Source organism: Leopardus geoffroyi, chromosome C1 (genome assembly GCF_018350155.1).
Source record: "Leopardus geoffroyi isolate Oge1 chromosome C1, O.geoffroyi_Oge1_pat1.0, whole genome shotgun sequence".
Classification (NCBI taxonomy): domain Eukaryota; kingdom Metazoa; phylum Chordata; class Mammalia; order Carnivora; family Felidae; genus Leopardus; species Leopardus geoffroyi.
The window spans coordinates 85767479-85788821 of NC_059328.1; the positions used below are offsets into that span (position 1 = coordinate 85767479).

The window sequence follows — 21343 nt, forward strand, 5'->3', positions numbered from 1 at the left end:
GAGAATACCATTGGTGATTATAAATCTTCTACTTAATGGAACAGTTCAGGTCATTGTTAATAATACCAAGAAAAACCATAATATTTCTTAGGTGCTTCCTATGTGCCAGGCTCTTATATGAAGGACTTTCCATTTATTTTTCTTTTTTTTAAGTTTATTTGTTTATTTTGAGAGAGAGAGAACAAGCAGGGGAGGGACAGAGAGAGAGGTAGAGAGAGAATCCCAAGCAGGGTCTGTGCTGTCAGTGCAGAGCCCAGTGTGGGGCTCGACTCCACAAACCATGAGGTCATGACCTGACCCGAAATCAAGACTTGACGACTTAACCAACTGGGCCACCCAGGCGCTCCAGGACTTCCACTTATTAAATGTAATCTGACAATAATCCTGTAAATGGTAAATACCATCAGTAACATCATTTCAGAGATGGGAAACCGAGACTCACAGAAGTAAAATAAGTTGTTCAAGGTCCCAGCCAGTATGTGGCAGAGTTGGAACTTGAATGAAGGCAATCTGACTTGTGAGCTCAGGCTCTTGAATTTGCTTTTCTTATTAATTATGCCTATTGGATTAAGGCAGTTTCAGAAATGCTTCAGTTAAGATGTAAGAGTAGTTAACTAGTAGTATCTGATGTGTTGCATAAATTTACCATGTTGACAGCTGTGAAGCCAAACAAGCATATCTTCAATTGTCTTTGGTATTGTCTTATTTGAATATTCTGAATGTACATTTTTAGTATTGTTTTTTTGTTTTGTTTTTGTGTGTGTGTGTGTGTGTATTTATAGGGATGCTTCCTTTGGAAATTGCACTTACAATCTCACCATCCTCGACTGTTTGCAGGGAATCAGAAAGGTAATAATAATTCTCCTTACTGTAGTTGACACAGTAGTTTCAAAATACGAGAAAGAAAAAATATGTCAATATTCTTGTTTATCATTGGAGAGAAGAGAGGACAGGCAGTAAGCAGAAGGCTTTCTACTTCTTGAACAATGATTGATCTGTAAAATATAGATTGTTGGACAAATTGAAGGGGTGTCTGCGGGTAACTCTGTAACTCCTTATTGAGGTAGAAGGGATTTCCCTTTCTCATTTAAATTATTTCTTTTCCCCGGCAGATGGATCACTCCTATCTGCTGCTCTGCCTGTGACATTGCTTTGTCACTGGTTCAGCTTCCTTATCAAGCTAGAGCTTGGTGTGGGAGAGACAGGAAGCCAACCCACACCTCTGTCAGTGTGGAGAACATTTCCATGTTGGTTTCCTACCTGGATATTATTACACCTCTGTGAAGTAGTAAGTAGGCCAGATATTATCTCATCTTTATAGACGAGGAAACAACCCCAGAGAGGTGAAGTCAGTTTCAGAGCCACAGGGAGTTCTTAGCAGGGCTAATTCTAACTCAGATTTCCCTACCATATCAAGGGTATGTTATGAATCAATGGTTTGTCAAAGCGTGGGACTTGTTAGAGATGAAATTCTCGGTCCCATCCAAGACTGATTGAACCATAAACTGTGGTAGTGGGGCCCTGCACTCTGTTTGAACAATCCCCCTGGGTGATTTGATGCCCTGTATGTATAGTTTAGAGGCATAGTTATTTAGTTATTCATATATATAATGGAGAAGTTAATCTAAAATATTTTTGAGAATTTTAAGAATGTGTTCTAGAAGCACTAATGTACTGAGAAGTCATGCACGTTATAGTGTGAATTCGAATGAAGGTTCAAAGTGCATCATTCCATCTTGAACATACAGCCATGATTTATCAGTCAGGAATGTACATGTTGCAGAATCCATTGGCAAGGACTGTAAACACACTATCGGCAGTGATTCTTGTTCCAGTTTCTTTTCTCTACCATAATGTAATATAATATGATATAATATAATATAATATAATATAATATAATATAATATAATATAATAATATAATATAATTGCTACATTTTGAGTTGAGAAAATTGGTATGATAAATATCCTTGTTTTATGTATGTTTTTTGACTTTGATATTTCATTTAAAAATGAATTTAAACTCTGTAAGACTTTAAAATAGTTTTCAAATATTTTTCTTTTCACTTAAAAACTGTCAAAGTACTCTAGCCCACCCCACAAATAATGTCACCAACATAGACTTCTAGTAACACAAGTTAAGAACCCTAATTATAGCATTTAAAAAATATGCCTGAGGGAAAGAAAGTAATTTGTTTATTGTTATTGTTGTTATTTTTATTGTTATTATTATTTCGCCTATTCTGCCATCTGGTACAGGCTGTTTCTTTTATAAATTTATGAAGTTCAGAAAGAGTTCACCCTGGAATATCCCCACCTGTTATGGTAACTTGGTAACTCGATATAGAAATTTATGACATCCTTCCTGTTAGAGAGGGAAGCTGTACTTTGTTCATGAAAAACATCTTCTGTAAATTTCTTGTTTCATCAAATGTTTGGGTTAATATTACCTGAATGTAGATGAGATTTTAGAAAGACCTAATAGAGTGTTCAACATGTCTTTAAGCGACTGAGACACATTACCCCCCTGCACACTCTCTTATACAAGCCATCATGGTCTGGGCAATTTTTTTGGCAATGAGTACCATGCCCCCTAAGAGTGCAGACAGTTTACAGCTGCAGTGTTACCTTCTTAGGAAGCATATCTTTGTGATTTTGTCGTATGGGCATCATCACACGCATAGTTCATATGTGTGTGAACTATACACAGAAACATACACAAACACACACTTTAAATGAAGAGAAAGGAAGGAAGGTTATAGCTCAGGGTTTACTCTTCTCACTGCTTTCACTGGAATCAACTGAGTTGCTTTGTTTAAAGATGAAATAATGTAAACAACTTGTTTTGCTCTTAACGGTAGGGGTCGACAAAACAGTGTTGTCGGACCTTATCGTGTGTAAGAATCACCTAGAAGGCATGTTAAAATACTGGTCCTACCCCTAAAGAATCACATTTAATAGTTCTGGCATGGGGTTTAGGAATTGGTATTTTAGATCTAAGTTACCGTCAGTGCTTCTGCTGCAGGTGGTCCATGCTCTGCATTTTGGAAAACACTGGTCTGTAAAATATTTTCAAATACAGATGCACCACAGCTTGGCTTAACAGTTTCTCCTATTTTTAATGACTTGAATACATAATTTTTAAAAACGACTGTGGGTTTGTACTCTATTATAATTTGTATAGCTTCATGACATAAAAGAAGAGACTCTGTCCTCTTCAAAATATTATATCTGAGCAAGCTGGATCGTTTTGAAAAGGAGTAATGCACGTTTTCTTTGTGTTGTTAAAAATATCAGCTCTTCCTCTAAAGTGTAAGAGCAGTCTAGTACACTTGTACTCTGTCAGAAACTATTACTGTAAAACAAATTCTCTCAAAGCAGGGACAAATAAGGGCCTATTGAGTAAAAATGCCCTTTTTGCTAAGTATCTCATTAATGCTGAAAGGAAAATAAAAGCACCTACAAATTTGATTTTTCTTCTCCTATCTGAAAAGTTAATCACTGTTAGGTATTCTGTTATGGTTTGATATGAATTAATTGCGTCATTCCCAAATGGGTTTTAACTATATATTTGCCAGTATGCTCCATTTTATATACATAATTAATTTATTAAAAAAAATTTTTTTTACATTTACTTATTTTTGAGAGACAGAGAGAGACAGAGCACAAGTGAGGGAGGGGCAAAGAGAGAGGCGGGACACAGAATCCGAAGCAGGCTCCAGGCTCTGAGCTGTTAGCATAGAGCCTGACTTGGGGCTCGAACTCACAAACTGAGATCATGACCTGAGCCGAAGTCAGACGCTTAACCGACTGAGCCACCCAGGCACCCCTATATACATAATTAATTTATTTACACACAAAACAATGTAAATTAGGACTCTAGATCTGTTTTGCAGGACATATTTTCATATTTTTCTAAGTGTTCAGTCCCACTTGTAAGAAAGTCTCAAAGCAAAATTACTAATATTAGATGATTTCTAGATAGGTGTTATAAATGAAAGGTTTCAAGCTTTTTCAGGTTAGTGAGGGTCATTTGTGAGCAGGAATGGCTAAAAGTTATCAATTTGGTGTGGAAAAACTAATTCAAGTTCTGCTTTTAGGGATTACAACATGGATTTTTTGACTTTGAGACATTTGATGTGGATGAATATGAACATTACGAGGTTTGTACATTTTAATGTTTTGCAAGATATAATTTCATGTTAACTAAAATCCCCTGTACCCCCCCCCCCCCCCAACACTCAAGTATTGCAAATTTAGTGACTGCTAAAATAAACGCATTCTGGCGTTTTCCATAGCTGTCAGTTTTGTCCTTTCAGCTTTGGCTATTACCTTTGAACCAGCAGTCACCCAAATTTTAGTTTGGGAAAATGTCGTATCTATAATATTCTCGTATCAAACCTCTATTAGTAATTACTTTGCACATTTAGTTTATAAGAAAAAATAATTTCAAAGTGTAGTTTGGTAGTGAAACTGAGTTACTGTTATTTTAAAAATTCAGGTTCTGTTTAAAACAAAATTGGACTTTTGCCTTGTATTGGTTTTTGCTGCATAACTTTTATTTTGAAATATGGCTGAATTTACCTAGTTCTATGGGTTGGGTGAATTTTTTTTCCTGTGGCATCACAAAGCTTTTGAATAATGTCTTGCCTGCTCAACGATGCAGAATTTAGTCAAGGGCTATCCCAGCTAGGCTGTGCTCTAAGATGTTGAAGGAGAGCACTTTCTGAGTAGGAGGAGGAAGAGTCTAGAAGCAGTTAGTTTCTCTGGAAGATGAGAAGCCTGTAGAATGTGATTAGGCTCAACATTCTATGAAAGGGAGCTCTTCTGTTGGGGTCCTCCAGAGGAGTTGTGAAATGTGTCCCCCTCCTTAGCAAGAGAGGGCAGCCCTCCCACTTTGGGCTCTAGTTCAGGATGTCTGTTTGGATAGCCTGCTTACATGTTAAACTTCACATATAACATATGTGAAAAGAAATTGACTGTCTTTCATTCAAACATGGTCTTCCGCTTCATTCGTCTGTATTAATGGCACCACCATCCTGCTGTTCACTCAGGCATAAGAACAGAAACACTTCTCTTTCCCTCCCTGATCTAACCAGCAGTTGCATTCTCATTGCTGGTGCCCTGTGGTGTGTTTCATCTTTCCTGTCCTTTCTGTTCTACTTCTTTCACTCTGGCGCAGGTCTCACACCCTCTGTCGTAGACTATGGTCACCACTCTAATGAGCCCTGGCCCTTCTCCTATTGGTCTTGCACCCACTTGACTGACTGATCTTAAAACAGAGCTCTCGTCTTGGCCTGTCTTGGCCCCAAACTGCACTGCCCTGCAGAATTGAGGATAGAGTCCTCTGTCCTGGCATTCTTAGCATGGATGGGCTCCAGCCCTCTTGCTCTCCTTGTCTCACTTTGCTCACCGTGTGCCCTCTGCATGCCAGCCCCACCGAGCTGCGTATTTACTGCTTCTTGAGTGTCCCTGTGCCCTGACCGAGCTTCCTTTCTGCCAGGTGCCCATCTCCTTTAATGGTTCCCCTCCTCCATTTCATGCGTGCCAGATCTACACAGATCAGCTCTTACTCTCTTGAGTATTTTCTCTCTTCAGTTTCACATGTTACAATTTGTACTTTCCACTTTTCCTGTATCGTGGCTATTTGTGTACAAACTTTTATTTTTTCTTATTGGATTGCAAATTCTTTGGGACATGACTAAGGGGAAAAATTTATACTGAGTTCTTGGATAGAAAGTTTTAACATCATAAAGCTTCTACTTCTCCTCAAATCAATAAATAGTGCTAAATTTATTAATAAGTTTAGTGCAATTTATTAAAAGCCTTAAGTATTTTTTTTAACCACAAAAGCATTGTTATCATGGCATTTTAGTAATGACCAAAGAATCCGCCCCTCAAACCCTGCATATACATATATTATGTCTGTATTATATGAGCAGAGCTATTTCCTATGAAGCTAACAAAGCTTAAATTTTAGAGACCCCCCCCCACTTGCATGGGCACCTTTTAAGATCCTATACCTAATTTTAAGGGGTGCCCGGCTGGCTCAGTTGGTAGAGCATGTGACTCTTAATCTCAGGGTCATGAGTTCAAGCCCCACATTGGTATGGAGCCTACTTAAAAAAAAGAAAGGTCCTATACCTAATTTTATATTCATAATTATATATATATGTGTGTGTGTGTGTGTGTGTGTGTGTATATTTAATTTTTTTAATTTTTTTTTTCGAGAGAGACAGAGCATGAGTGGGGTGGGGGGGCAGAGAGAGAGGGAGACACAAAATCCAAAGCAGCTTCCAGGCTCTCTGCTGTCAGCACAGAGCCCAATGCGGGGCTTGAACCATGGACCTTGAGATCATGACCTGAGCTGAAGTTGGATGCTTAACCGACTGAGCCACCCAGGCTCCCCCATAATTTTATATTCTTAAAGTGGGCTTCCAAATTTGTTAAGTTTCATGTTCCATGTATATGAGCATGGAGAACATTCTATGGCAGAAAACAAAAGCCATTTCCATTAAAAGAAGGTATTTGGGTGGGGATTCAAGAGGGAGAGGAAGGAACAAATAGCACAATAAAGAGAGAAAATTAGTTGATACTTTACTTATTCCTTCATCTTTTTTTTTTTTAAACTTTAATGTTGATGTTGAGAAGTAGTTGGAAAGCTGTTGAAAAACCTGAAACAGTACAGTTTCATTCTCGCAAACTAACCAACCAACCAACCAACCAACCAACCAACCAGCCAACCAAAAAAATCTGTTAAGAATGTGGTCATATCCTCACCTGAATAAACAACAACAATAACAACAAAACTCAGGTAATGAGAGACAGGTGGCAGTTGGTGAACATTTGACATTTTCTGTCAAATTACTTCTGTTTTTGAGAATGATATGTCCATTCTATCATTAAGCCTAGGAAAAGAAAATCACAAATAGAAGCATGATTTTCAGGGAGTGAGCATTTCATAAATGCTGCTTACTGAGTAAATAAAGGAACTCTCTTTTTGACAATCTGTGGGCCTAATCCTTTCTTGTCATAATTTCTCTCACTGTTCTCCCACCTGCTTTAGTGACTCTGGACATTTGCTGAACGTGGGGGATAGCTAGATTCACATATTCCATTTGCCCCAGCAAAGTTGGTATTCCAATGAAGACATTGTGGTTTTCTTATTTATTTATATTTATATTTATATTTATATTTATATTTATATTTATATTTATATCCAAGGTAGTTCGCATATAGTGCAATAATGATTTCAGGAGTAGATTCCAGTGATTCATCCCCTATATATAACACCCAGTGCTCATCCCAACAAGTGTCTTCCTTAATGCCCCTTAGCCATTTAGCCCATCCCCCCCACCCACAACCCCTCCAGCAACCCTCAGTTTGTTCTCTGTATTTAAGAGTCTCTTATGTTTTGTCCCCCTCCTTGTCTTTATATTATTTTTGCTTCCCTTCCCTTATGTTAATCTGTTTTCCACATGAGTGAAATCACATATTTGTCTTTCTCTGACTGACTTATTTTGCTTAGTATAATACCCTCTAGTTCTATCCGCTTAGTTTTTTTTTTTTTTTTTTTAATTTTTTTTTTCAACGTTTTTATTTATTTTTGGGACAGAGAGAGACAGAGCATGAACGGGGGAGGGGCAGAGAGAGAGGGAGACACAGAATCAGAAACAGGCTCCAGGCTCTGAGCCATCAGCCCAGAGCCCGACGCGGGGCTCGAACTCACGGACCACGAGATCGTGACCCGGCTGAAGTCGGACGCTTAACCGACTGCGCCACCCAGGCGCCCCTATCCGCTTAGTTTTGAAGGGACATTGTGGTTTTCAAAGTAAAATTTTATCATTGATGGCAAATTAGGAGAATGTAAATCTTAGATTATTGGGGGATGTCAGGATGAAGCTTTTCAAAGACACTTTAAAAATATGTTTATTTATTTTGAGAGAGAGAGAGCATGAGCACAAGTCAGGGAGGAGCAGAGAGAGAGGGAGAGAGAGAATCTCAGGCAGGCTCTGTGCTGTCAGCACAGCGCCCTACATGGGGCTCAATCTCACGAACCCTGAGATCCTGACCTGAGATGAAATCAAGAGTTGGAGGCTTAACCCACTGAGCCACCCAGGTGCCCCTCAAAGGCACTACTTGACTGTACTACATTTCATATATAAATTGGCTCAAGAAAAAGCCTAAATTAATGAGACTGCATCTCTATGTGTGATAGAAGGGGAGCTTTATGATAAGAACTCTACTTAAAAAGGTTGTTAATAGCCAAATTATGGAAAGAGCCTAAATGTCCATCAGCTGATGAATGGATAAGGAAATTGTGGTTTCTATACATAATGGAATACTATGTGGCAATGAGAAAGAATGAAATATGGCCTTTTGTAGCAATGTGGATGGAACTGGAGAGTGTTATGCTAAGTGAAGTAAGTCATACAGAGAAAGACAGATACCATATGTTTTCACTCTTATGTGGATCCTGAGAAACTTAACAGAAGACCATTGGGGAGGGGAAAAAAAGTTAGAGAGGGAGGGAGCCAAACCATAAGAGACTCTTAAAAACTGAAAACAAACTGAGGGTTGATGGGGGTGGGAAGGAGGGAGGGTGGGTGATGGGCATTGAGGAGGGCACCTGTTGGGATGTGCACTGGCTGTTGTATGGAAACCAATTTGACAATAAATTTCATATTAAAAAAATGTTGTTAATGACAAGGTCAGCAGAATATGAGAAATACTTGTTTTATAAGGTCTATAGATAAACGTTTGCTCATTCTGCAAAAGGTTATATCCATCTTTCCAGCAATTCATGGGTCTAGAGCAGTGCTGTCCAATAGAAATATAATGAAAAGTATTTATATATATTTTAAACATTCTAGTAGCCACATTTAGAAAAAAACAATTATGAAATTAGTTTAAATATATTTTATTTAATGCAATTTACCCAAAATATCATTTCAACGTGTAATCAATATAAAAATCATTGATGATGTATTTTAACGTTTGTATTTTTGAGACTAAGCCTTCAAAACTCGGTGTGTAGTTTGCTCCATGGCACGTCTCAGTTTGGACTAGTCACATTTCAAGGGCTCAATAGCCATGTGTAGTGAGAGGACAGATTCTTTTTATTTATTTTTTGTTTATTTATTTTTGAGAGAGAGAGAGAAACAGAGTACAAGCAGGGGAGGGGCAGAGAGAGAGAGGGAGACACAGAATCCAAAGCAGGCTCCAGGCTCCAGGCTCTAGGCTCTGAGCTGTCAGCACAGAGCCCGATGCAGGGTTCTAACCCACAAACCATGAGATCATGACCTGAGCTGAAGTCGGACGCTTAACCGACTGAACCACCCAGGCGCCCCCACGAGAGGGCAGATTCCACAAGGACAGGCTTGCCCATGAAAGTCGGGGTCCTTTGGAATGATGTGAAGCCTTGGATAAGCAGAACAGGTTATGTCTTCTTGCTTCAGGTAATCTAATTGTTCACCTAAGAGTTAAGGTCCTGTCATATTTAGAAGGCTTGGGGTAAGATATCTCAGGCTCTTGCTTTATTTTTATGTGACTTGCAGAATGGCCCATTAATAATTGATGACCAAAAGTATCTTCCGACACGTGGCCTCTCAGGTCTTGCCAAGCTGTTGCCTGTGCATTTTTCACATCTGCACTGATCAAACAGATGTAATTCTGGCAGCTCGGCCACCAAGGTCCCCTGAAGTAACTGTGAGAAGGTGGTCCAAAAGCTTCTACTAAGAACCAGTGTCAAAACATTCATACTTTACCAACAGATTTCTTTTCGGGTTTTTGCAGAACTAAGAAAGCAGCCACTCTTTCGAAACCTAGCCATTAATCAGGTCACTTGAAAAATGGAAATAGACTTTTTGCCCTGGCAAACAACAATGAAGATGAAAGAGCTTGAGTATTCAAATTATGCACCTAAGCGGACGTGAGGAGCTGTACCCTGGCCATACCTCTATACTGTTACTGCTCATGTAGGATGATGTCCTGCTTGGGAGACCTAGAAATAACAGCACCCATCCACTGAGTCTGCCTTCAGTCAACCTTTTTTTTTTTTTTTTTTTTTTAAATTTTTTAAACGTTTATTTATTTTTGAGAGAGGGAGAGAGACAGAGCATGAGTGGGGTGGGAGCAGAGAGAGAGGGAGACATAGAATCTGAAGCAAGCTCCAGGCTCCGAGCTGTCAGCACAGAGCCCAACTCAGGGCTCGAACCCACAAACCGTGAGATCATGACCTGAGCCAAAGTCAGACACCCAACCAACTGAGCCACCCAGGCGCCGCTTCGGTCAATCTTTTTAACATTCTTTCTTAGGTAAATAAGGCCTTGCCTACACGCCACTAATCATTAATGGTGCTGCTTTTAAGCAGTTGTTATTTATCAAAGAGAATTTGAAGTTGTGTCTTTAGTTTGTGGTTTGGTGGTCTCCGAGGGGCTTTCTCCTGTTTACCAGAAGGCTTGTCCTTTTTGATGATGTGTCTATGTTGGCCACACACAGACCAACTCAGCAGCACCTTGTCCTGGGGAGACGGGAGGAGGAGAGAAGTGCAAGGAAACAAGCTTCAGTGGCAGCGTGTGGATATGCCTTACTGCTGTGGTTTATGTTCATTACCCCAACCCGAATTTGGCCCACGCAATCCCTAGGAATTGCCTTAAATACCTTTTTGGGCATTACATGGAGCTTAAAGTTTACGTAAAGCCTACTTCAAAAAACTATGAAATCACTTTGACTCCTTTCTCTGAGCTATTTTATATCTTCCACTATCTTTTTATCTCCCCCCCCCCCCGATAAATCATTCCTTTTGTTGAGAAAAAAAATGCTTTCAGTGAGGCAGCATTGTCAGTATGAGGATATTTCCTGGAATTATGGACTTGGCCCTTTGCTTTTCCATGCTGACAAACCTGGACCACGTTAACAGTGGTTACTTGATGGGCGTGGTTAGAGCCATGCTTGGCTACTGCAGACCTGGTGACAGAAAGACTGGTTACTGCCTGTGTGGAGTCACTGCGTAGGGCCTCCTTTTGTTTCTCTCCTCAAGGCATACCTGGAAAATAATATTTGCTCAGCACCCTGTGGTCATAGCTCATAGCTGTTGATGACTGGCCTAGGGGACTCTGGCTGCCCCCGTCTCTGCCCAGGGATCTACATTTTGTTGGAAAGCTTTGTTCTACAGAAATAACGGTGTACAGATAAACTTTTGTTATATGGGGGTCAAGAAGCTGCATTACATTCTTTGTGGCCTTCAGTTGATTACTTTTCAGTTTGTTTATTGAACACTTATTAAATACCTTCTGTTTGCTCAGTATATTTGCTGGGTCCAGTCTTTTTTTTTTTTTTTTTTTTCTTTCTCAAGAGGTTTCCTGTAATTTCATCTCTTCATGTATGGGGTGAGAACCTTTATTCTTACCATCTGCTATCTTAGAATCTATATATCCCTCTGCCTCATTCTGTGAATTTATCATGTTTGACCTTCACCACAAGTCCCATTTTCTTGCTGAGCAGATTAGTTGTCTACACAGAATTTCTCATTCATTCATGACAGGCTGAATGTGGAAAATTTTGCTCCTGAGATATTCTGGTGATTTTTCTAGCAATAAGTCATTTTTATTGCTATTTTCACCTACAGGGTATTCTTTAGGTAAAAGAGCATTGCTATTCTAGAAGGTGATTTCACATTATCTTAGCCACATTGTAATGTAGCCCATGTGGGAACTGTTTATAAAGAAGCATTGGTCAATTCTGCATGTCTGGGAATGGGTCCTTCCTTCCTTCCTTTTCTCTTTCCCTTCCTTCCTTCCTTCCTTCCTTCCTTCCTTCCTTCCTTCCTTCCTTCTTTTTCTTTCTTTCTTTCTTTCTTTCTTTCTTTCTTTCTTTCTTTCAATTTTATTTTAGAGAGAGAGAGAGCGAGCACAGCAGGGGAGAGAGGCAGAAGGAGAGAATCTTAAGCAGGCTCCATGCTGAGCATGGAGCCTGATGTGGGGCTTAATGTGGGACTCTATCCCACAACTGTAAGATCATGACCTGAGCTGAAATCAAGAGTCAGATGCTCAACTGACTGAGCCACCCAGGTGTCCCAAGGGTCTTTGTTGACTCTTGGGCCTCTTCCATCAAGTGTTCATATTACTATCGGAGTATATGTTTTAGAAATTGTGTCTGATTATATCAGTCTCTTATGTTAAGTCCTTCATGGGCTTCGCAGTTGCATGCTTTTGTGCTTTCCAGCATGCTCTTGTTCCCCCCTCCTGCCTGTGATCCCTTCTTTCCTGCCCACCATATTTATGTGCATGTGTCTAAGTTATTCTTAGCTCTGTGGGAGCTATTCTCACACAGTGTTGCTTGATGCTCTATTTACACATCTGTGTCTTTCCTGCACTCTGGCTACTTGAGGTCAGGAACCGAGTCTTACTCATCTTTGTCTGAGTAAGTAACCAGTAGCATAGTATGCTCATAGTGGGCAGTCATTGAATGTTTGTAAAATGAAAGAATAAAGACATGACTGAATGCATACTAAAAACAGGAGTGTAGCGTATTTCAAAATATTTTATATAATTTGCTAAAAATAACTACTTTCTAATGAAAGTGACCAAGATTTATTAATTAAGAATTCATTCTGATTTTGTAGTAACACTCCAATGGAAAAAGGTATTAACTATGGTAGACAGCATCAATAAATGATGTTTCATTCTTTCATTACCAGCCAGTCTGTGTTCTAATAGTGAGATTTTTTTTTTTAACCAGTTATTTGTAACACAGGATTGCTAGGGATTATAATCTTCAAACAGGGAGTCCATGTAACATCAGTTTAGTTTAATATATGAGCAGAGACTGTCTCCAGGTTGACTTTGTCATCCTTCATTGCTGTTAATAAGTAAATTGTCAAACTGACCAGGTGGTGTAGACTCCTGAGGATGCATTTTTGTATGTACCTTGAGAACTGATAACATTCGTTGGGTTTTCCTTTGCTCAGTGTGTCACCTCAGGTCAACAGCAGGTCTCAATGCTGTTGAACACCTAAGGTATGATGTTTCAAGACTGCTTTGGGTTAGAGTTTGTAGAGCAAACTAGAATGTAATCTCGGTGCTGCTTGCTTAGTCTGTCCTCTTGTTCATGGATTATGGAACTGAAAAAATGTGAATTTCTGCCCTTGTAATTGTGAATTCCTGCCATAGGACTGGGGCCAAGCAATCTCCAGAATGCAGGTATGTGAGCATGTCCTGACCACCTGGAGGAACTGTGGAGGTATGCCTCCCACAGTGATTTGACTACTCAAAGAACTATTAGAAGCATTTCCCTGGGGCTATCTTGTAGTATTGAGTATACCACTCAAAGGCTACAAGTTCAAGGAAGCAAAATTCCTTCCTGGACACTGCACCTGCAAATGTGGAGGCACCCAGTGTTTCCACATCTGTTAATCCATTACACCTATTGCTGGCTCAAAAGTCATGTTGGTTGACTCTATAAAATGTTTTGAGGTCTACCTTGTCCTAAGAAATTTCCCATGGTTTTTTCCTTCCTCTTTAATTGCTGTTTGGTTTCTATCCTTTCTTTTACCTCCAAGCTTCTTAAGAGAGCAGTCTTGACTCTGTTATTATTCAGTCATTAGTTGATTATAGTCTGGTCTTTACTTTTGTGAGTCTGCTGGACCTGTCCTTGCTAATACAAAAGTTAGCAAAACCAGATGGTTGTGTTTGGTCTTCTTCCTACTTAATTTATCCTGTGGCCACTCTCTAATTCTGGATACTCACTTTCCTTCCCCAACTTGTAAGGATCCATCTCTTGCTTTTCTCTTCCTTGAGTCTCTGGCCATCCTTCTCAGTCTCCTTTGCAAGTACTTTCTCTTCCTTTATCCACCTGAAATGCTGCTGCTCTCTAGGGTTCTGGTTTGTGGTTGAACACACTCTTCATGGGTGAGGGCACCTGTTTCCAATTTTCAACAATCATGTATGTGCTGGTGGCCTCAAATAATCATGTCTTGAGCACTGGAGGGCACCTGCAAACTTACACTGGGTTTGTGCTCCCTGTGGCTGCATCAGCAGAGGCGTCATTGGTTTGAGCTGCTGGAGCAGTCCCCTAAGTGTTTTTTTTTTTTTTTTTTCTGGTTTATTTATTTATTTTGAGAAAGAGGGAGAGAGTGAGCAGGGGAGGGGCAGAGAGAGGGAGAGAGAGAGTCCCAAGTAGGTTCCATGCTCTCAGTGCAGAGCCTGATGCAGGGTTCGATCTCGAGAACTGTGAGATCATGATCTGAGCTGAAATCAAGAATCAGATGCTCAACCCACTGAGCCACCCAGCCCCTCCACTAAGTGTTTTCTACCATCAGTGTCTCCCCACCCCAGCTGGAGCTAGCAGAGGTGAAACAGTCATCCACATGGGGCCCTCCTCTTTCCCTCCACCACACTGTCTCTCAACAGCAAATCTAAATTAATAATCTAGAGTTTGATTATTTAAGATGCCAGATGGCATGCCATTTTAATTTAAACCAAATAACTCAAATATTTGCTTTGCTTTAAGCACATAAAGTACCAATCACTGCAGCATATTTGTGTTTATGTAATACAACTATACCATCAACACTATTTTATTGTTTTAGAAGTTAGGAAAATATAAGGAAGTTGCTTTTATTAAAAATTTTTTTTTAACATTTATTTATTTTTGAGAGACAGAGATAGAGCATTAGCGGGGGAGGGGCAGAGAGAGAGAGAAGGAGACACAGAATCTGAAGCAGGCTGCAGGCTCCGAGCAAGCTGTCAGCACAGAGCGTGATGCGGGACTTGAACCCACAAACTGTGAGATCATGACCTGAGCTGAAGTCGGACACTCAACCGAATGAGCCACCCAGGTGCCCCAAGGAAGGTGCTTTTTAATGAATAAAAAGAGACTTTTAGTTCTTTTTGATTTTTCAAATAGTCTTGTGCCACTGTTAAACCTCTTACATACTTCTATTATAGCACTTTTTTTTTAATGTTTATTTTTGAGAGATAGAAAGACAGAGTGAGCAGGGAAGGGGCAGAGAGAGAGGGAGACAGAGAATCTGAAGCAGGCTCTAGGCTCTGAGCTGTTAGCACAGAGCCTGATGTGGGGCTCAAACCCACAGACATGAGATCATGACCTGAGCCAAAGTTAGACATTCAACTGACTGAGCCACCCAGGCGCCCCACGTTTCAAAGTTTAATGCAACTCTTTATTTTATTTTATTTTTTTTTAATTTTTTTTTTAACGTTTTTATTTATTTTTGAGACAGAGAGAGACAGAGCATGAAGGGGGGAGGGGCAGAGAGAGAAGGAGACACAGAATCGGAAGCAGGCTCCAGGCTCTGAGCCATCAGCCCAGAGCCTGATGCGGGGCTCGAACTCACGGACCGCGAGATCGTGACCTGGCTGAAGTCGGACGCTTAACCGACTGTGCCACCCAGGCGCCCCTCTTTATTTTTTTTTAAATGGGTGTCTTAGTTTGGGCTGCTGAAACAAAAATACCATAGACTGCGTGGCTTAAACAACAAACATTCTCACAGTTCTGGAGGCTGGAAGATCCCAGATCAAGGCGCCAGCACGTTTCTTCTGTGGCCGTGTTCTCCCTGGGTCCTCACATGGTAGAAGGGGTAAGGGAGCTCTCTGGGGTCTTTTTTGTAAGGACGCTTGTCCCATTTGTGAGGGCTCCATCCTTATGACCTAACCGCCTCCCAAAGACCCCACCTCCACATACCATCATATTGTGGATTGGGTTTTGATGTGTGCATTTTGAGGGGACACACACATTCAGTCTGTAGCAATGGGTAAAATGGAGACTAGAGTAGCGCCCACCTCATAGGATTTCTGTAAGGACTGAATGAGCAGTGCCTAGTACAGAGTTGGTGGTAAATACGTATTTACATCTATTATTATTACTGTTATTGGTCACTCCCACTTGCCTTCAGACTCCTTAAGATCACAGAGAAGATACTTTTTATTATTTTATGTGTGACACCGAGTGATAGTCGTTAATGTATAATAAAGGCTCAGCAAAAGTTTTAATGAATGTTGAAATGTGCTTAAAAACAGTTTGTCCATGTTGTCTTAGGAAACCTATCTGTTGATAAAGGGGATCAATCCTGTACTTGTTAAGCTCAAGGTCTGTCTTTTCTATTTTACTGTCTATTACAGTGGTGTAAGGCCAATTGATTTTCAGCATTTGGACTGAAAAATATATTTTGTGACCAGTACAACAGAGGTATGCCTTACTGGCATGGATATATTTCTTAGATGTAAAAATTTATGTTTTCAAGTCAGTTACTTTTACTTTTTTTATTTTTTCAGTTTTAATACTGCTATTTACTTTTTTGTAAGCAACTTTGAGTTCTTTGTTTTCCAAACATACGTTTGTTTGTTTGTTTGTTTGTTTGTTTATTTAAAGTAGGCTCCACACCGGGCGGGGCTTGTGCTCACACCCCTGAGATCAAGGCCTGAGCAGAGATCAAGGGTCAGATGCTTAACTGACTGAGCTACCCAGGCGCCCCTATTTTTTCAGTTTTAATACTGCTATTTACTTTTTTGTAAGCAACTTTGAGTTCTTTGTTTTCCAAACATTTATTTTTTTATTTATTTAAAGTGGGCTCCAAACTGGGCAGGGCTTGTGCTCACACCCCTGAGATCAAGGCCTGAGCAGAGATCAAGGGTCAGATGCTTAACCAGCTGAGCCACGCAGGAGCCCCTCAGATGATATTTTAAATGCACCAGCACAGTTAACTATTTCAAAGAAACCTGGCGAATCTTTTGTAGACTGAAGACTCCTGTAGTAAAGTGAATATTAACATTTAAATGTATCAGTTTCAGGAATTCAGTTTTTTTGTTTTTTTTTTTTTTAAATTTTATTATAGTGAAGAACGTGTGGTTTTCCTAAGTAGTACTTGGTAGGCTGTAGGCTTTGGGATGTAAGCGGTAAAACCATCCTCTTGCCTCACCCTTGCTGAGATGTTTGTTTATAAAATGTGGTAGGGTTGGAAAGTACCTTAAGTTCCTGTCTGATTTAGATTTCTTTGAAGTGTGTGTGTGTGTGTGTGTGTGTGTGTGTGTGTGTGTGTGTGTATTTAATTAGAAAACCAATTTGTGTCATCTTAAATATTTTATTATTGATAAATATTGACATTTGTATCATTCACTGTGATAGAAGGCACAAATATTAATTTGGGAACCTTAACAAAGTAAGCCTATGTTACATTAGTCAGTTAAAAGCTGTAACTTCCTTATTAACTTTTTTTCAGATTTGGATCTGAGACCCAAATTTCGTTTACTCCATCAGCCTTATCCAGGCTACTGAATATAGTCTAGTATTACCTAATGTTTATCTTTTTGGGTAGGCAGATTTGCAAACGTATTCTTTTGGTTTTGTGAGTGAATGTATCTTAGTGAGTCCATTGCCTTTCTCCATATGATTGATTATAAAAGGTTACTGTTTAACCAAATGGATGTCTGTAATCCAAATTAACAGACGTAACACAATATATTTACCTAGGCTTACCTAGTGGTCAAGGATACAGAAATAGTGAACGTAGAAACCTGTTTTCTTTTACTGTTCATAAAGAATTGCGTTTAGCCTTTTGATGATTAGAGCATACTTTTATTTTTGAATTTTTAAGTAATGTTTTAAGTTTATTAATTATTTAAAAGGGATATTGGAACATTAGAGACTGCTTTCTTTAAACAAGAAAAAGTTTAATTATCATAGAGCTATGTATTAGATTCTTTATTCAAATTGTTATAAATAGATAGTTATACCTGAGATATAACTTGGCATGTGATATTACTCACAGTATTCCTAAGATTTTATTTCTGGCATTATGGGGATATTATATTTATTACAGTTAGATGAACACAATTCAGACATTTATAGTGTCATGAAAAGTTTCATTTTTATAACTTTTGCTAACTAGAAAGAAACATCTCGTTTGAAACATAGAAATTGTACAGCTAACTTTTGATTTTCATGAAAATGGGAAATGATAATGGTAGTATAAATAAAGTAGAGGTTCCAGGTTTCCTTGATAGCATTACTCCCAATTAATTTAACAAATACTTAAGAGCTCCTGTGGTAGAGTGTAGACTGTATTTGATAAATATTCCTACCATTGAGGTCTTTGCCATGTAGTGGTGGAGGAGAGAGCTTTTTTAATGGATACTCTTGGCCCAGTAAAGAGAACTGCCTTCCTTCCCAGCCTGGGGAGGTATCTGTGCAGTGCTAGAGAGCCCTGAGGGTAGAGATGGGGAGGAGAAGGTGGGCCTGGTGGGGGGGGGGGCGGTTTGCAGGTGGGCTAAAGAATGCTTATGTGGAGAAGCAACACATGTATTTTATGATGCATTGCACAGATATGTCCTAATTCCCTGCAAAATGTTGGGTACCCTCAGCCCTGCCCCAGTGTTCCATGGGTTTAGAGGCATGTTGGGAAGGGAAGACAGTGGAGGAGATAATGGAGCAGTGGGAGGATGCTGGTCTTCAGGCCTTTTCTGAGGATCTTGTAGAGAGTGTAGACCAGAGGTTGACAAGTGATGATCAAAGTCAACCCGCAGGTGTGTTTTATTTAGTTTCATAATATTTAAAAACTTAAAATAGTCAACATTACATACAGAGAGATTTCACCTGAAAATGCATTCAGAAAATCAGCCACATTCAGTTAGCCTTTCCTGCAAGGTGACTAAATTAGCCAGAGCTGAGGAGCACCTGCCTTTTTTTTTTTTTTAATTTTTTTTTAACGTTTATTTATTTTTGAGACAGAGAGAGACAGAGCATGAATGGGGGAGGGTCAGAGAGAGGGAGACACAGAATCTGAAACAGGCTCCAGGCTCTGAGCTGTCAGCACAGAGCCCGACACGGGGCTCAAACTCACGGACTGCGAGATCATGACCTAAGCCAAATTCGGCCGCTTAACCGACTGAGCCACCCAGGCGCCCTGCACCTTCCTTTATTTATGTCTCTTGTCAGACCCGTGTCGCTGTTTGGGTTTGCCACTCCTGCCATAGACCTTGGCTGACTTGAGTTTGTGGTATACCTTGAGGGTTTAATGATCCTCTGTTCTCACTCTTGTCTCCTTCTGTTTCCCAGTCTAAAAATCAGCCCTGACAACAGTAGCCACCTATAAAAACAGAAAAAAAAAAAAAAAAAAAAAAATGGAAGTGTGTTCACTATGACCCTGATATTTATAATTTTTTTTCATTCTTTAAAATATGTTTACCATGTTCATAGAAAGTGCTTATATTTTCTGTCCTTTATCTTCTTGCCCTTTTATTTATTGCAGGGACAAGTAATATTTGTTTTCATCTCATGTCATTGCAGAGTAGCCAGGACACAAAATTATTTTAAGCAAAGTACCCCCACTTTAAATAAAGTTTTCCTAACTTTTCATACAGTCTACAGAAAACTTTTTCTGAAGTGTATTGAAATATAATTTTGAGAATCAGATGCATGTTTTTATTTTAAGCTATATTACTTTGTCTTCATGTACGTCCAATAGTACTAACAGAGTAAAAACCAGTTTTGTTTGTAAGGGTTTCCTAAGTTGTATAAGAATTATAAAATATTTTTCTTCTCTTTTCTCACAAAATTCTGCCAGCGAGTTGAAAATGGTGACTTCAACTGGATTGTTCCAGGAAAATTTTTAGCATTTAGTGGACCACATCCAAAAAGCAAAATTGAAAATGGTAGGTTTTTCTTTACTTTACCATCCAAACATTTATTTCAGTTCATCTTCTTTAATTTCTTCAGATAATCCTTTCTTTTGATAATAGTCTCCAAAGAATATCTATTAGTCAAAAATTGAACAGTAGTAATTAGTGTGTTAAGTATTATAGTTTAGTAGGTGGTAAATAATCACTGTTTAAAAACTAGAAAATTTTTAGATTGCCATAAATAGGATGCTCACTTTGCCTGACCCAGTTATGAAAGAAGAATCTGAGAAGCAAACTGGTCAAACCAATCAGCAGATTGTTGCACTTTGTCCGTTGTTCTGAGATTTGGTGGTGGGATGCTACGTCAAGGTATGCTCTGGGGAACATCATGTGGCACAGTAATGACGATGGTGGTGTCAACAGGTGTCATTTATTGAGTGCTTTCTGTGCACTAGTTACTAGCTAATCACAGCATTATCTCCCTTAATGCACACTCAACCCTCTATGAGGTATAGGTACATTTATCTCCATTTTGCAGAGGAAGAAACGGAGGCTTATGAGTAGGGTTTTGTCCAGAGTAATGGGGAAACTAGTACTCCATCCCAGAGCTTGGCTTCTAAATGTTGCCACTATTTATTTAGTGATCTATTTATTGTTGATCTATTTATTTTTTTATTATTTATTACATCAAATAAATGTTGATCTATTTATTTAGTTCCATTATGATGCCAAGAATACTTTTCTAGCTGACAGTCATTAAGTTACTCATTTGCAGTATAGGTATAGCCAGGGGCATACATACTCAGGACGCCAAAAAAAAAAGCAAAACAAAAAAATAAGCCTCTTGAATGACATATGATCAGCTACGTGAGTTTTCCCTTTAATGTTTATTTTCTACTTATTTTCATCTGTTACCTTCCTAGAAGACAAGTATTGATAGGCACCAAAGATTTAAGGATAATTTATGGGAGGAGTACATAAAATTTAAAAATTGCACTTATGAACACAATAGCTCCTTATCTGCTCACAGCTCTGGAACATCAGTGTTTTTTTTTTTTTTCAATATATGAAGTTTTGTCAAATTGGTTTCCATACAGCACCCAGTGCTCATCCCAAAAGGTGCCCTCCTCAATACCCATCACCCTCCCTCCCCTCCCTCCCACCCCCCATCAACCCTCAGTTTGTTCTCAGTGGAACATCCGTGTTTTGAAGGAACATAATCCAAAAACCCCTGATTGAGATTTATTCTTTCTGCATTATCATCATCGTAAGTATTTAAAAAAAATTTTTTTTAATGTTTATTTATTTTTGAGAGAGGGAGACAGAATTTGAATAGGCTCCAGGCTCCGAGCTGTCAGCACAGAGCCCACGAGGGGCTCAAACTCACTAGCCCTGAGATCATGACCTGAGCCAAAGTTGGACACTTAGCCGACTGAGCCACTCAGGAATGCCACGTCATCCCAAGTATTAATTCTAAACTCTAGTTTCATTGTACGTTGTTATTCATGCGTTTAGATTTGCTAATTTGTTTGCACTCCCACACATGTGCTCCTCAGTTCACGCCCATGACACACCTTCCAGGGAACTCTCCTTGAATCATGCTTTCCCTGTGATGGGGAAGGCGGGTCTAGAGACTTAAGCTCTCAAATAGGAGGCCTCTGTACTGAAGCCAGAATTACATCTTCTCATTCATGAATTTGCTAATGAACT

At 39.4% G+C, this 21343-nt stretch overlaps 1 protein-coding gene across 15 annotated transcripts in view; it reads left to right on the forward strand.

Annotated features, from left to right (window-relative positions):
* Nucleotides 1-21343, forward strand: part of CDC14A (cell division cycle 14A) — a 188864-nt gene that overhangs the window by 81937 nt on the left and 85584 nt on the right. For all 15 annotated transcript variants that reach the window (XR_006712541.1, XM_045478431.1, XM_045478425.1 and 12 more), the window contains 3 exons: nt 783-849; nt 4100-4162; nt 19579-19666. Coding sequence is in view for 14 of the 15 variants with exons in the window: in XM_045478431.1 (XP_045334387.1) it covers nt 783-849; nt 4100-4162; nt 19579-19666 (218 nt within the window). In the remaining variant the exon portion in view is untranslated. The remainder of the gene's footprint in view (nt 1-782; nt 850-4099; nt 4163-19578; nt 19667-21343) is intronic.